Source organism: Danio rerio, chromosome 4 (genome assembly GCF_049306965.1).
Source record: "Danio rerio strain Tuebingen ecotype United States chromosome 4, GRCz12tu, whole genome shotgun sequence".
NCBI lineage: Eukaryota > Metazoa > Chordata > Actinopteri > Cypriniformes > Danionidae > Danio > Danio rerio.
The window spans coordinates 71,432,501-71,448,098 of record NC_133179.1 but is presented as its reverse complement, the minus strand read 5'-3'; the positions used below and the strand labels follow the sequence as shown (position 1 = coordinate 71,448,098).

At 37.0% G+C, this 15,598-nt stretch overlaps 2 protein-coding genes across 3 annotated transcripts in view; both read right to left on the bottom strand.

Moving 5' to 3' along the window:
* rab3ip (RAB3A interacting protein (rabin3)) overlaps positions 1–15,598 on the bottom strand; it is an 847,807-nt gene that overhangs the window by 260,855 nt on the left and 571,354 nt on the right. The gene's annotated exons all lie outside the window — the stretch shown is intronic.
* zmp:0000001020 overlaps positions 522–15,598 on the bottom strand; it is a 68,592-nt gene continuing 53,515 nt past the window's right edge. Inside the window, 3 exon segments of the mRNA XM_068220828.2 lie at positions 522–5,033; positions 9,707–9,753; positions 14,805–14,978. Of these exon segments, the coding sequence (XP_068076929.1) occupies positions 4,471–5,033; positions 9,707–9,753; positions 14,805–14,978 (784 nt within the window). The 3' untranslated portion in view covers positions 522–4,470.

Below are 15,598 nucleotides of genomic sequence, written 5' to 3'. Positions count from 1 at the left end.
GCAGAGATAATTGGTTCCAATCCAAGGTGATGCAGCTATATTTGTTAGTTCTTAAGCGATCTGTTCTAACGTGCTTTGTTTTAACATTGGTCTGACATCCCATTGGACACTTTTTGAATAAACATGTCTTGTTTTGGTCATAAAAATTAACATTAAAATACATAAAGTGACCATTTGTGAGATTTTTTGCAAGCCGGGAATCGAACTTAGGACATTTGTATAAATAGAGGGTTCTCCCTACCCTGTTAATCAAACGCAGATTCGCCAGGGCTCAAAATGCTTCGGAAATGTCTGATGCTTTGAATCGATTTAGTCACGGGACCTTGTGCTCTGGATCATGCTTCGGTGCAGTGTTTTAAAACACTTGCGAAAACGCTCTTTGAAACACTTGCGGCAGCCATCTACTAAGTACAGATGAGGGACCAGCTGTGATCAATCATATCACATGCTCCTTTCGAAACTAGTTTGTGAAACTTCACTTAAAATCTCTATTAAATAGAAATTAAACTGTGACTGTGAGTCAGACATGACCATTTAGCTTTATTAAATATGAAATATTTAACATTTTCATAACACGCATAGCACTCTTTAGATGACAAACTCAATTACACAAAAGCACAAACACTAAACCTGGCAAAGCGTGGCAATGCAAGCATTCCTTAATTCATTGCTCATGTGCATTTTTTAGCTTTCTTGCTTGATTTTTATAAAAATAGAACTGTTCTGCAACATATGTTTGTATATGAAGAGTTCCGATGCAAAAACCTCTAAGCGCCATCTGAAAATTCATTCATTCAATCATTCATTTTCTACCGCTGTTCTAGGGCCGAGTCGTGGGGGCAGCAGTCTTAGGAGAGAACCCCAGACTTCCCTCTCCCCAGACACTTCCTCCAGCTCCTCTGGGGTGATCCCGAGGCGTTCCCAGGCCAGCCGAGAGACATAGTCCCTCCAGCGTGTCCTGGGTCTTCCCCTAAGCCTCTTACCGGTGGGACATGCCCTGGAACACCTCCCTAGGCAGGCGTCCAGGAGGCATCTGAAACAGATGCCCGAGCCACCTCAGCTGACTTCTCCCGATGTGGAGGAGCAGCAACTCTACTCCGAGCTCCTCCCGGGTGACAGAGTTCCTCACCCTATCCATAAGAGTGCGCCCTGCCACCCTTTGAAGGAAACTCATTTCGGCTGCTTGTATCCGAGATCTTGTCCTTTCAGTCATGACCCAAAGCTCATGAACATAGGTGAGAGTAGGAACGTAGATTGACCAGTAAATCGAGAGCTTTGCCTTTCGGCTCAGCTCCTTGATCACCACAACGGACCGGTACATCGACCGCATTACTGCTGCCACTGCACCAATCCGTCTGTCAATCTCACGTTCCACCCTTCCCTCACTCGTGAACAAAACCCCAAGATACTTAAACTCCTCCACCTGGGGTAAGGACTTTCCTCCAACCTGGAGATGGCAAACCACCTTTTTCCGCTAGAGCACCATGGCCTCGGACTTGGAGGTGCTGATTCTCATCCCAGCCGCGTCACACTCGGCAGCAAACCACCATCTGAAGATGTCTTATACAATGAGCATTCTCTTTAGCCTCCCATGTTTATGGTCAGCTATTTTCAACATAGGCTCATACTGAAAGCGTAGTACTATATACGCTTCTGGAGACCGTGAATTATGTAGCCAGAAGTACATATGGCTGAATTTCATTTTTTAAGCGAACGATACAGGACGGTATGACGCCATTACTTTTTACGCATTCCAGCTGACCGCTTACCTCCGTGTGAACGGCTTTCCCGCTGAAACCAGTTGGTTCCGTTAGCTCGTCATGTACGACAGCGGATTTGAGAGGCAGAGAGCAGTCGACCACAACAACGAGGCTGGAGTTTGGTGAAAAACGGTTCTAGAAGGCAGGTAAGACTAAACCGAACCCCAAAAAAATAAAATAAGAGGGTGAGAATGTGGTAAAATCCGAAAACGTGTTAAAAATCAGACGAGGGCTTTTCTGTTTCCGCATTGCTTTTGAAAATTGTTGGTTGGGTTTAGGGAAGTGGGTGGGCAGGGGTCAATCGATAAAATTAGTTGGGTTTAGGAAAGGAAGAGGGTGGGTCAGTCGATTGGTCATTCAGTCAGCAAGTCAACAGCGGCCTCTGGTGGGTTTATGCGACAACAGCGGGCATGAATGGCACTCGCGAGAGAAATTTGAAGAATACACAGCGGCCTATCGTGGATTCCCGAAAACAAAAACTGCATAAAAACGCACATCCTGGGACGTGTTCTGTGTGGAGTTTGCATGTTCTCCAGTGTTGCCGTGGGTTTCCTCCGGGTGCTTCGGTTTCCCCCACAGTCCAAAACCATGTGGCATAGGCGAACTGGCCGTAGTGTAGGTGTGTGAATGGGAGTGTAAGAGTGTTTCCCAGTACTGGGTTACAGCTGGAAGGACAACGGCTGCGTAAACCATATAACGGATGAGCAAACATATGCTGGAGGTTCATTCTACAGCCACCTCTGAAGAATAAAGGGACTGAACCGGAAAGAAAGCGAACGAATGAATAATCTGGTCATTCGTAAATCTGAATGTCTCCGAATAAAAAATGTAATGAAAAATAAAAACTTAAAAATATGGAAAGAGAAATGACACGTTATATAAAACAAAATAAAATGTATATTACATGTTTCAGAATGTAGTGAAGTGAAAGTATTCCATAGGTAATGTGATAAGATCAATGTACAGATAAACACGTAACACGTAAGATCAATGCAAAGGTAAACACGTTATTACTGTCCACCACTGTAGATATCGTACAGGGCTGCATGATATTGGAAAATTTGCTACATTTAATTTTTATGCAAAATGTTTTGCTGTAGAAACACGAGTTCAGCAGACGGCTGGAATAGCTCTATTTTGGAAAGAATTTATTCGATTATTTGGGAAGGATTCTGAAGGGGTGTGAGTGAATGAATAATTCCACACTCGAAACCAAGGGGTGAGAAATTTTCCCAGAATACACGAGTCACAACGGCAGCATAGCTGTACACGGAAGTAAGGAAATCCACAAATTAGAATTTTTTTTTGTCATTATTAGAAATTTTTTTACAAACAAGCACGTTTTAATTTATTCATAACTGCGTTCGTGTTTTACTATCCTGCTTAAAAACCCCCGCTAAAATAATACGTTTGGCGATCTATAATCCCTAATCATAACTCCTGTACAGCAGTCCCACAACATTCTGACACTCGATGACCCTCGAATACCCAGTCGGAAATCGGAAATGTCTAGTGGCTGGGAATGAGCTGTTTACAGTGTCTGCTATAATGTTAATGTTGTTTGTGTGTTTACATTGATGAATAAGGCCACTGTGTAAATGCACAGTACAGTTACGATCTTATTGTCACATTATATCATTATAATAACATGATATATGCCTTCAGTGATTTCCTGAAGATAAATACCAACAAATAACGCAACTGGAATCACTCCAGCAGTCGCCATCGTCTCATCTCGTATGAAGCAAGAGGTCTCGATGACGTGTGCAGGTGCTGTAGTGCTGTCCCATTTCTTAAGGGTAAATTTCGAAGCCCTTCTCCTTCGCACTCTGTTTCAAGGGCCAAGGGGAAGGGATACAAAAATAGAATTGGGATTGGGCCTTATGCTGCGTTCACACCAGACGCGGAACGCGCGTCAAGCGCGAGTGATTTACATGTTAAGTCAATGCCAACGCGCGAATAGATATCCTGCGGCGTGAATGACTCGAATTGCGCGGTGCGAATAGCGCAATACGCGCGAGGCAAATTGAGCGTGTTGCGCGTTTGACGCGCTTAACGAGCGTTTCGCGCAAATCTCTCGAGTTCGAAAATCTAAACTTCAGCGGACATTCGCGCCACGTTAACCATTCAGAAGCTTGCTCTTGTGGGGGCGTGATTGTGAACCTGTAGATGGTGTCCCAGGGGAAATCCTCCAGACTTCACCGACAACAAGTCATCAAACTGGGCTTGGCTCAGACAGAAGCACCGCTGAAAGTCTCCGTGATCCAGGTCCAGTTTCTGGAGGAGTTTATGAGCTCACAGAGCTGGATGCACCTCTGAAAGCATGACTCAGACACACGACGTATCGACGCTGTTTTTCAGCCTTCCTACAGCACATAAACACTGTTATTTTCTTCATGAAATCCATGTTAGCCTTTTAGCAACAAAGCTACAGTCACCGGGCAGACAGAAGCCCCGCCCATCACCTGAATCCGCGTCTGTTCTGAAGTGAATTTGACATGCGAATGAAGCGGATTTGACGCGCGAATGAATCGAGTAAACGCAAATGTTCACGTGGCTATTTATGCGCGAATAGCGCGAATTATCCGCGCGTTCCGCGTCTGGTGTGAACACAGCATTAGACTCCTCTGAAAAGTGTAAAATAGAGCTGATCAAGACATCTGGTGAAAGTTTACTCACATCGCAGAAAAGCACTTCATTCACTATTTATTTAGTCGCGAGCGTGTATGTGTGTTGCTTCAAACTTACAAAGAGACACAGAGGAGTTTAATCGATAGATCCCGAATCCCGCATAAAGCGGCTCTGTGAATTTGCAGGTGAACGTGTGTAAGTGCGTGAGTGTGTTCGAGACGCTGTAGAAGGACAGAGTACCCGCTGAGCAGTCCACATAAACACCCACTCTCCTCCAGGAGCTTGAAGGCACACGTATGACTGTCTCCTTGTGATCATGGCAGGCCGTGAAAGCCTCATCGCAGATTAGACTCCAGGAATTTCTGTTGTTCCTGTTATATCCAAACTCGGAGAACTCATTCCAACCTTTTCTCCAGATTGCTTTATACGCCACGGATATAACAGCGTACCCGGTCCATTCGGCCTCCCAGTAGCAGCGTCCAGACAGGCCTTCTCTACAGAGCACCTGTGGCCAGCCGTCAAATCTCTCCGGGTGATCGGGGTAGGACTGCTTTTCCTCCACATAAGTCACCTTTCTGCTGTCTTCAGACAGAGTTAGATTACTGTTGGCTGTTTTCGGATCTAAGGTGAGATCACAGGCATCTGGACACAAGAACAAGGAGAACGTTAACAACCACAGTTGATGTCTGACACAGTTACTGTATTCTTATGACATGTTTTTGGGGAATGCGGTAACTACATTTTAAATGCGCGTGACTTGATTACAGTTGCTAAAGTTAATATAACTGTTATTTGCGCTACTAGAGCTTGTATACATTTACACTGGATCTGTTTAGGAATATATTGAGACAGTGCTGTGCGTCACCGATTGTTCAACGACTTAAACGAATGTGAACAAAGCGATGTGCATCTTTTCAGGTCAGAACTACAGTTTTGACTTTGTGGTGCTATTTTAGGCTATAATTTATTTTTGTTGTGATGTGTTTAGGCTTTTGTTTTAGGTTTTTAAAGTAACTTGAATGTAAAGTAATTAGTAATCTGATTACTTTTGACCTGCAGTAACTACTAATGTAATCCGATTACAATTTTCAAGAATTAAGTGAATTAATTAGCCATAAATTTGACTTTGTTGTGATTTTTTAGGCTTTTGTTTTAGGTTTTCAAAGTAACTTGAATGTAAAGTAATTAGTAATCTGATTACTTTTTACCTGCAGTAACTACTTATGTAATCCGATTACAATTTTTTAAGTATTAAGGGAATGAATTAGCTATAAATTTGGCTTTGTTGGGATATTTTTAGCCTTTTGTTTTAGGTTTTTAAAGTAACTTGAATGTAAAGTAATAAGTAATCTGATTACTTTTTAACTGCAGTTAATACTTATGTAATCCGATTACAATTTTCAAGTATTAAGTGAATGAATTAGCTATAAATTTGACTTTGTTGTGATTTTTTAAGGCTTTTGTTTTAGCTTTTTAAAGTAACTTGTCTGTAAAGTAATTAGTAATCTGATTACTTTTTACAGGCAGTAACTAGTAATGTAATCCAACTACAATTTTCAAGTATTAAGGGAAGGAATTAGCTATAAATTTGACTTGATTGTGAGTTTTTAGGCTTTTGTTTTAGGTTTTCAAAGTAACTTGAATGTAAAGTAATTAGTAATCTGATTACTTTCTACATGCCATAATAAGTCATGTAATCTGAATACATTTTTCAAGTATTAAATGTTGAAATTTTCAAGTAGTAAATATTAAATGCATGAAAGAACTATAATGTTGAACTCATAGGTTTTGTTTAAGCTTCTGTTTTAGGTTTTCCAAATAACTTGACTGTAAAGTAGATAGTAATCTGATCATTTTTTTACAGGCAGTAACTAGTAATGTAATCCGATTACAATTTTCAAGTATTAAGTGAATGAATTAGCTATAAATTTGACTTTGTTGTCATTTTTTTTGGCTTTTGTTTTAGGTTTTCAATGTAACTTAAATGTAAAGTAATTAGTAATCGGATTACTTTTTACCTGCAGTAACTACTAATGTAATCCGATTACAATTGTGACTTTTTTAAGCTTTTGTTTTTGGTTTTCTGATTAGTAATCTGATTACTTACTACATGCCATAATAAGTAATGTAATATAAAAAATTTTTTTACACCTTTGTTAAAGTTTTTAAAGTAACTTGAATGTAAAGTAATTAGTAATCTGATTACTTTTTACAGGCAGTAACTTATAATGTAATCCGATTACAATTTTCAAGTATTAAGTGAATGAATTAGCTATAAATTTGACTGTTGTGATTTTTTAGGCTTTTGTTTTAGGTTTTCAAAGTAACTTGAATCTAAAGTAATTAGTAATCTGATTACTTTTTACCTGCAGTAACTACTTATGTAATCCGATTACAATTTTTTAAGTATTAAGGGAATGAATTAGCTATAAATTTGGCTTTGTTGGGATATTTTTAGCCTTTTGTTTTAGGTTTTTAAAGTAACTTGAATGTAAAGTAATAAGTAATCTGATTACTTTTTAACTGCAGTTAATACTTATGTAATCCGATTACAATTTTCAAGTATTAAGTGAATGAATTAGCTATAAATTTGACTTTGTTGTGATTTTTTTAGGCTTTTGTTTTAGCTTTTTAAAGTAACTTGTCTGTAAAGTAATTAGTAATCTGATTACTTTTTACAGGCAGTAACTAGTAATGTAATCCAACTAAAATTTTCAAGTATTAAGGGAAGGAATTAGCTATAAATTTGACTTGATTGTGATTTTTTAGGCTTTTGTTTTAGGTTTTCAAAGTAACTTGAATGTAAAGTAATTAGTAATCTGATTACTTTCTACATGCCATAATAAGTCATGTAATCTGAATACATTTTTCAAGTATTAAATGTTGAAATTTTCAAGTAGTAAATATTAAATGCATGAAAGAACTATAATGTTGAACTCATAGGTTTTGTTTAAGCTTCTGTTTTAGGTTTTCCAAATAACTTGACTGTAAAGTAGATAGTAATCTGATCATTTTTTTACAGGCAGTAACTAGTAATGTAATCCGATTACAATTTTCAAGTATTAAGTGAATGAATTAGCTATAAATTTGACTTTGTTGTCATTTTTTTTGGCTTTTGTTTTAGGTTTTCAATGTAACTTAAATGTAAAGTAATTAGTAATCGGATTACTTTTTACCTGCAGTAACTACTAATGTAATCCGATTACAATTGTGACTTTTTTAAGCTTTTGTTTTTGGTTTTCTGATTAGTAATCTGATTACTTACTACATGCCATAATAAGTAATGTAATATAAATAATTTTTTTACACCTTTGTTAAAGTTTTTAAAGTAACTTGAATGTAAAGTAATTAGTAATCTGATTACTTTTTACAGGCAGTAACTAGTAATGTAATCCAACTGCAATTTACAAGTATTAAATATTGACTTTATAGTGCTTTTTTAGGCTTTTGTTTCAAGTTTTTTTTAAGGTTATTAGTAATCTGAATACTTTGTACAGGCAGTTACTTATAATGTAATTCGATTACAATTTTTTGTTGTGAATTTTTTAGGCTTTTGTTTAAGGTTTTCCAAGTAAATTGAATGTAAAGTAATTAGTAATCTGATTACTTTTTACATGTCATAAGTCGTGTAATCTTAATTTTTTTTTACACTTTTGTTTAAGTTTTTGATGTAACTTGAATGTAATTAGTAATCTGATTACTTTTACAGGCAGTAACTTATAATGTAATCCGATTACAATTTTCAAGTATTAAGTGAATGAATTAGCTATAAATTTGACTGTTGTGATTTTTATGCTTTTGTTTTAGGTTTTCAATGTAACTTGAATGTAAATTAATTAGTAATTGGATTACATTTTACATGAAGTAATTAGTAATGTAATATAATTAATTATTTAACATTTTAAATATAAAATGAATGAAGGAACTATGATTTTGTTTTTGTAGTGATTTTTTAGATTAATCTGATTACTTTTTACATGCTGTAACTAGTAATGTAATATGATTACAATTTTTAAGTATTAAATATAGATATGTTCAATTATTAAATATTAAATGCATGAAAGACCTATTATTTTGACTACATAGGTTTTCTGTAGGCTTTTGTTTTAGGTTTTCAACGTAACTTGAATGTAAAGTAATTAGTAATCTAATTACTTTTTACATTAAGTAGCTAGTAATGTAATCCGATTAAAATTTTAAATATTAAATGAATGAAAGAACTACAATTTTGACTTTATAATGATTTTTAGGGTTTTGTTTTAGGTTTATAAAGTAACTTTATTGTAATTAGTAATCTTATTTCTTTTTACAAGCAGTAACTAAATGTAAATGTAAATGTAACTAGTAATGTAATCCGATTACAATTTTCAAGTATTAAATATTGAAATTTTTTAAGTATTAAATATTAAATGCATGAAAGTACTATAATTTTGAACTCACAGGTTTTGTTTAAGCTTGTGTTTTAGGTTTTCAAAGTAACTTGAATGTAAAGTAATTAGTAATCTGATCACTTTTTACCTGCTCTAACTAGTAATGTAATCCGATTGCAATTTTCAAGTATTAAGTGAATAAAATTTACTACAAATTTGACTTTGTAGTGCTTTTTTTAGTGTTTTGTTTTAAGTGTTTAATGTATATTTAATGTAAAGTCATAAGTAATAGAGTTACTCTTTACATGCAGTAACTAGTAATGTATCCAATTAAAATTTTCAAGTCTTAATTATTAAAATTTTCAAGTATCAAATATCAAATGCATGAAAGTACTATAATTTTGAACTCGTATGTTTTGTTTAGGTTTCTGTTTTAGGTTTTCAATGTAGCTTGAATGTAAAGTAATTAGTAATCTGATTACTTTTTACAGGCAGTAACGAGTAATGCAATCCAACTACAATTTTCAGGTATTAAATATTGAGTTTATAGTGCTTTGTTAGGCTTTTGTTTTAAGTTTTCAATGTAAATTTCATGTAAATTTATAAATAAATGTATTACATTTTACATGCAGTAATTAGTAATGTAATCTGATTATAATTTTCAAGTATTAAGTGAATAAAAAGCTATGAATTTGACTTTGTAGTGATTTTTTAAGCCTTTTGTTTTAGGTTTTTAAAGTAACTTGAATGTAAAGTAATTAGTAATCTGATTACTTTTTAAATGCTATAAGCAATGCAATCTGAAAATTTTTACACTTTTGTTTAAATGTTCAAGGTACAATTTCCAAGTAATAAAGTTTTAATTTAATTACTTTTTTTGTGTTAAGCAACACTGTAAACAAAACAATGCCAAAAATATAACTGAAGATGTGCGAGTTAACATACATTTCCATAGTCCTGCTGTTATCCTAAACTCTCCTCCATGATCCACACTGTGAGAAATACAAAGAGTCGCATTAAATTATTTAACACACATACACACACACTTCTTTATCTTGGCACACCATCTTTAAAATGTGACGCTTGTGTGAGGCATTGCAAAACAACAGATGCACACGTCAATCACGCACATGTTTACAAAGAAAAATAATAGAAGAGCAGTGCATTAGAATGAAAACAATGTGTAAGTAGATGATAAAGTTTGAGAACAAACCTTATGGTGGATTGAGGAAACCTGTTGGTAGAAATTTATTTAGTTTGAAAAAGTATCAAGTTGGCTAAAAGAATGTTTAAGATCCATGCAGTCAATGCAACCACTGAAAAGAGTGAAGCAGGCCCCTAAAAAGATTTAAAGTTGATCCCTGTGTGTTTGAGGTTGGTAATAGCATGATAGTAGCATGAATCAGCATATTTCTAAGAAATTAACATGTTATTAGCATAAATCTAGCAAGATTTAGCATGTTGTTAGCAAATTTTTAGCATAAATTAGCAAGTTGCTAGCCTGTTTCTAGCATGAATTAGCATGCTTATAACACAAATTAGCATGTTGTTAGCATGATTCTAGTATGAATTAGCACATTGTTGACATGATTCTAGCATAAACTAGCATGCTGTTTGCATGATTCCAACATGAATTAGCATGTTTAGCACAAATTAGCATGTTGTTAGCATGATTCTAACATGAATCAGCATGTTGGTAGCATGTTTCTAGCATGAATTAGCATGTTGTTAGCATGATTCTAACATGGATTAACATGTCAGCATGATTCTAGTATGAATTAGCACACTGTTGAGTTGATTCTAGCATGAACTAGCATGCTGTAAACATGATTCCAACATGAATTAGCATGTTGTTAGCATGTTTCTAGATGAACTAGCATGTTGTTAGCATGATTCCAACATGAATTAGCATGTTGTTAGCATGTTTCTAGAATTAATTAGCATGTTGTTAGCATGATTCCAACATGGATTAACATGTTAGCATGTTTTTAGCATGAATTAGCATGTTGTTAGCATGTTTCTAGCATGAACTAGCATGCTGTTAACATGATTCCCATATAAATTAGCATGTTATTAGCATGATTCTAGCATGAAGTAGCATGCTGTTAGCGTGAATTAGCCTGTGCTAGCATGTCACTAGCATGTTGCTAGTATGATTCTAACAAGATTAGCATGTCAGTAGGATGTTAAAACTATTAACATATGTTAAAACAGCTCGTCACAGTCCATGTTGCTAAGGTGCTGAAATTGGTTGCTAGGGAGTGGCTAGTAAGTTCAATGGTCATCAGTGATTGGCTGCTGGCTAGACTGAGTTGAATGAGGCCAGACTCTAGTCTGTAGAACAGTGTGATGCAGAGTTATGAGCTCACAAAGGGTGATCCAATGTTAAGTCAATGGGCAGTCTTTTACAATGGATGTCTATGAGACAGTTACTAGGGTGCCATAAGTGGTTGCTAGGGAGTGGCTAGTAAGTTGAATGTGAGTTGAGTAGAGAGACAGAGTTGAATGAGGCCATTCCAATGTTAAGTTGATGAGACTTTTGGAATTTTTCTGGGTAGTTTTTCAGAAAAGCGAAAGTCGGACCAGTTAGAAAAGATATAGCAACCTAGTCAGACCAGTTTGAAGGTTTGACAAGTATTAAGTGTTTGACAAAAGTTTGAAGTATGTAGCTTGAAAGGCTTAGGAGGAGATACACTTTAAAATTAGTCTCAGAAGAAGAAGAAGACGACGATGGAGGGATAATAACTAGACAGATTCTAGTACAAATTAACATGTTATTAGTATGATTCTAGTATGAATTAGCATGTTATTAGTATGATTCTAGTATGAATTAGCATGTTATTAGCATGATTCTAGTATAAATTAACATGTTATTAGAATGATTCTAGTATAAATTAGCATGTTTTAGCATGATTCTAGTATGAATTAGCATGTTATTAGCATGATTCTAGTATGAATTAGCATGTTATTAGGATGATTCTAGTATAAATTAGCATGTTATTAGCATGACTTTAGCATGAATTGGCATGTTTTTAGCATGATTCTAGTATGAATTAGCATGTTACTAGCATGATTCTAGTATGAATTAGCATGTTATTAGCATGCTTTAGTATGAATTAACATTTTATTAACATGTTTCTAGCATGAATTAGCATATAATTAGCATGATTCTAACACATATTAGCATGTTATTAGCATAATTCTAGCATGAATTACCATGTTAAAAGCATGAATCTAGTATGAATTAGCATGATATTAGCATGATTCTATTATGAATTAGTGATTCTAGTATGAATTAGCATGTTACAAGCATGATTCTAGTATGAATAAGCATGTTATTAGCATGATTCCAGTCCAGATTAGCATGTTATTAGCATGATTCTAGTATGAATTAGCATGCTATTAGCATGATTCTAGTATGAATTAGTGATTCTAGTATGAACTATTCTTAAAGTTTGAGAACAAACTTTGAGGCTGGCTTGTGAAAGCCTGATGGTAATAGTTTATTTAGTTTAAACTATTTTAAAAAAGTATGAAAAGTTAGATAGATAGATAGATAGATAGATAGATGGATGGATGGATGGATGGATGGATGGATGGATGGATGGATGGATGGATGGATGGATGGATGGATGGATGGTGTGCTAGCATGAGTCAAACAAGCCAACCTCCGCTTCTCTACGATGTTCTGATACTGAGATATAGCTGCTGTTATATCGTTGCTAGGTTAGTCTGTTTTGTTGCTATGGAGTGGATTGACAGCTTAGACTGATGATGTATCAAAGCTTCTTGCCAGTATGAACAGTTAAAAGCAACACCAATGTCTCTATCACACTGCAGCATGACGATATCAATCTGAACCTCTATAATGGCAGTCTATGGGACCGTTGGTAGGGTGCCGTATCTGATTGTTAGGGGTGTGGCTAGAAAGTTAAAAGCTCATCAGTTTTTGGCAGTTAGATAGTCTGAGTTAAATGAGCCCATTTAGAAGCCTGTAGGGCAGTCTGATGCAGACTTATGAGGTCACAAAGTTTGGTCCAATGTTAAGTCAATGGGATTTTTCAGACGGTCACGGGACGTTTTTCGGAAAACCAAAAGTCGGATCAGTCGGAAAAGATATAGCAACCCGAGTCAGACCAGTTTGTAGGTCAGGTGTGAGTTTGGTGGTCATAGCTTGAAAGCTCTAGGAGGAGATAGAGTTTAATTTTTAGTCTCAGAAGAAAAATAGGATAACAATAGTCTGGCTTGCTACACAAGCCAGCCTAATTAGCATGTTACCAGCATGATTCTAGTATGAATTAGCATGTCATTAGCATGATTCTAGTATGAATTAGCATGTCATTAGCATGTTTCCAGTATGAATTAGCATGTCATTAGCATGATTAGCATTGGCATTTTAGAATTATTAGCATTTGAAAGCACAGCTAATTACAGTCTATGGTACAGTTGCTAGGGTGCAGTATGTGCTAGTTAAGGTGTGGCTATTAAGTTTAATGGTCATCAGTGATTGGCTGCCTGCTAGACTCAGTTGAATGAGGCCTGACTCTAGTCTGTAGAACAGTCTGATGCAGAGTTATGAGCTCATAAAGGGTGATCCAATGTTAAGTCAATGGGCAGTCTTTTACTTAGGATGTCTATGAGACAGTTACTAGGGTGCCATAAGTGGTTGCTAGGGAGTGGCTAGTAAGTTGAATGGGAGTAGAGTAGAGAGAAAGAGTTAAATGAGGCCATTCCAATGTTAAGTCAATGGGACTTTTTTGGGAATTTTCTGGGTCGTTTTTCGGAAAAGGGAAAGTCGGATCAGTTAGAAAAGACATAGCAACCCGAGTCAGACCAGTTTGAAGGTTTGACGAAAGTTTGAAGTATGTAGCTTGAAAGGTTTAGAAGATACACTTTAAAATTTGTCTTAGAAGAAGAAGACGACGACGACGGAGGAATAAAAATACGTTTATGCAGAATATCAGAATAGTGGCTTTCTCAAGCCACCATAAACAGCCCCTAACCCTGCCCCAAGATAACCATCACATGACTTACGCCCTATTCACACGGGGCTTCAGCGTCAACGCTTGACTGAAGGCGTGTCTGAAGTTGGGGCTGAAGCGTCAGCCAATGAAATTCATTCAGCATTAGGCCACTGTCTAGCTGGTGTATTTGCATACGGCGATCTGATTGGCTGACGCTTCCGTCGGCGCTTGAAAAGTTGAGCTAGTTCCAACTTCTGCAAGCGGCGCCAACGGATCCACAATGCAGTTCGGCAATGCCTGACGTCACCCTTTCAAAGTGAATGGGAAGCGTTGACGCTGACGCCCCGTGTGAATGGGGCGTTACTTTTTTATTATTGAAAATAATAATTCACTACAATTCATAAACTGTTTTCATGACGGGAAACTCATTTTAAAAAAGTCCTTATAAGGTCAAAAATTAGTTGAATTACTACACTAGATGAGGCACTGCCCTGCTGAAAAATCCAGCTTAAACCAGCCTTGGCTGGTTGGCTGGATTTAGCTGGTTGACCAGCCTGGTTTTAGAGGGGTTTTGGCCATTTCCAGGCTTGTTTTCACCCATTAACAGCCAAATCCAGCTAAAACCAGCTCAACCAGCCTGGTTGAAGCTGGATATAGCTGGTTTTGGCTGGACTCCCAGCCTGGCTAGGCTGATCAAGCTGGTTTTAGCTGGTCATCTCCCCGCCTGACCAGCTATGACCTGGCTGGAAATGGCTGGAAACCAGCCTGGAACTGGCCAAAACCCCTCTAAAACCAGCCTGGTCGACCAGGTAAAATCAGCCAACCAGCCTAGGCTGGTTCAAGCTGGATTTTTCAGCAGGGTGGGTCCCCATAATGTACCTAATCCCAGGACAAATGTGGTTTATGGGGACTCCATAGAGAAAACACTTTCTATACTGTACAAACTGTATATTCTACACCCTAAAACACCACATACTCTCATAAATTGACTTTCATGTACGTTCTTACATGGTTATTTCCATACAATTATACATATTTGTGTCACACACAGTTATAATCTCTCTCCCCCCTCAACATACTGGATTTTGTCCAGTGCAGAGTTTGGATTCTTCTGTAGATCAGACAGCAGACTGACTCCTGATGCACCCGGGTGATTGTAGCTCAGATCCAGCTCTGTCAAACGTGAGTGGGTTGAACTCAGAGCGGCAGACGCATAACGACAGCCATCCTCGCTCACCATACAGCCAGACAATCTGTAAACGCACAGTGATAGTATGTACTATTTGAGTTCATTTTGAATTCTTTTTTTAATATCAGCATCCAAGTCCTTGCTCAGTGTGAAAGTATCAGCAGCTATGTGTCCATCCACCTATTTCTATGCGCATTTTGGATTTGCGCATAAAAAAAACGGTTGATGGAAACGCCACGATGCGCATACATTTTGAAAATGCGTATTAAAAACTCATGCGCATAAATGAGTAGGATAAACTTTTTATTCGGTAAGAAACACTTTTACCGAACAAATTCCAGCATGCGCATTAAAAAAGGTCATGTGATTGTGTGAGATCATGTGATGATGAAAATGTGAGTGAATGGACAAACCATGAGGCTGAGCATGCTGTAAACATCTGAACTGTTGATTTGGTCGTTCTAAAGCGCCTTAACGTTTAAGTATTAGTGTTATTATATTAATATTTAAAATAACACCTTCAAACGCCACCGCGCGTTTACTGCGTGTGTAACGGAGGCCAGCTGGTAAGTGCTGTGCATGTAAACCTCACTCCTTGTTAGAGCAACCGACTCCCATGCGGAAGGTCGCCGGTTCGATACCAGCACGGAGCGGGTTGGGTGGTGTAGGAGCGTCGGGGTTACA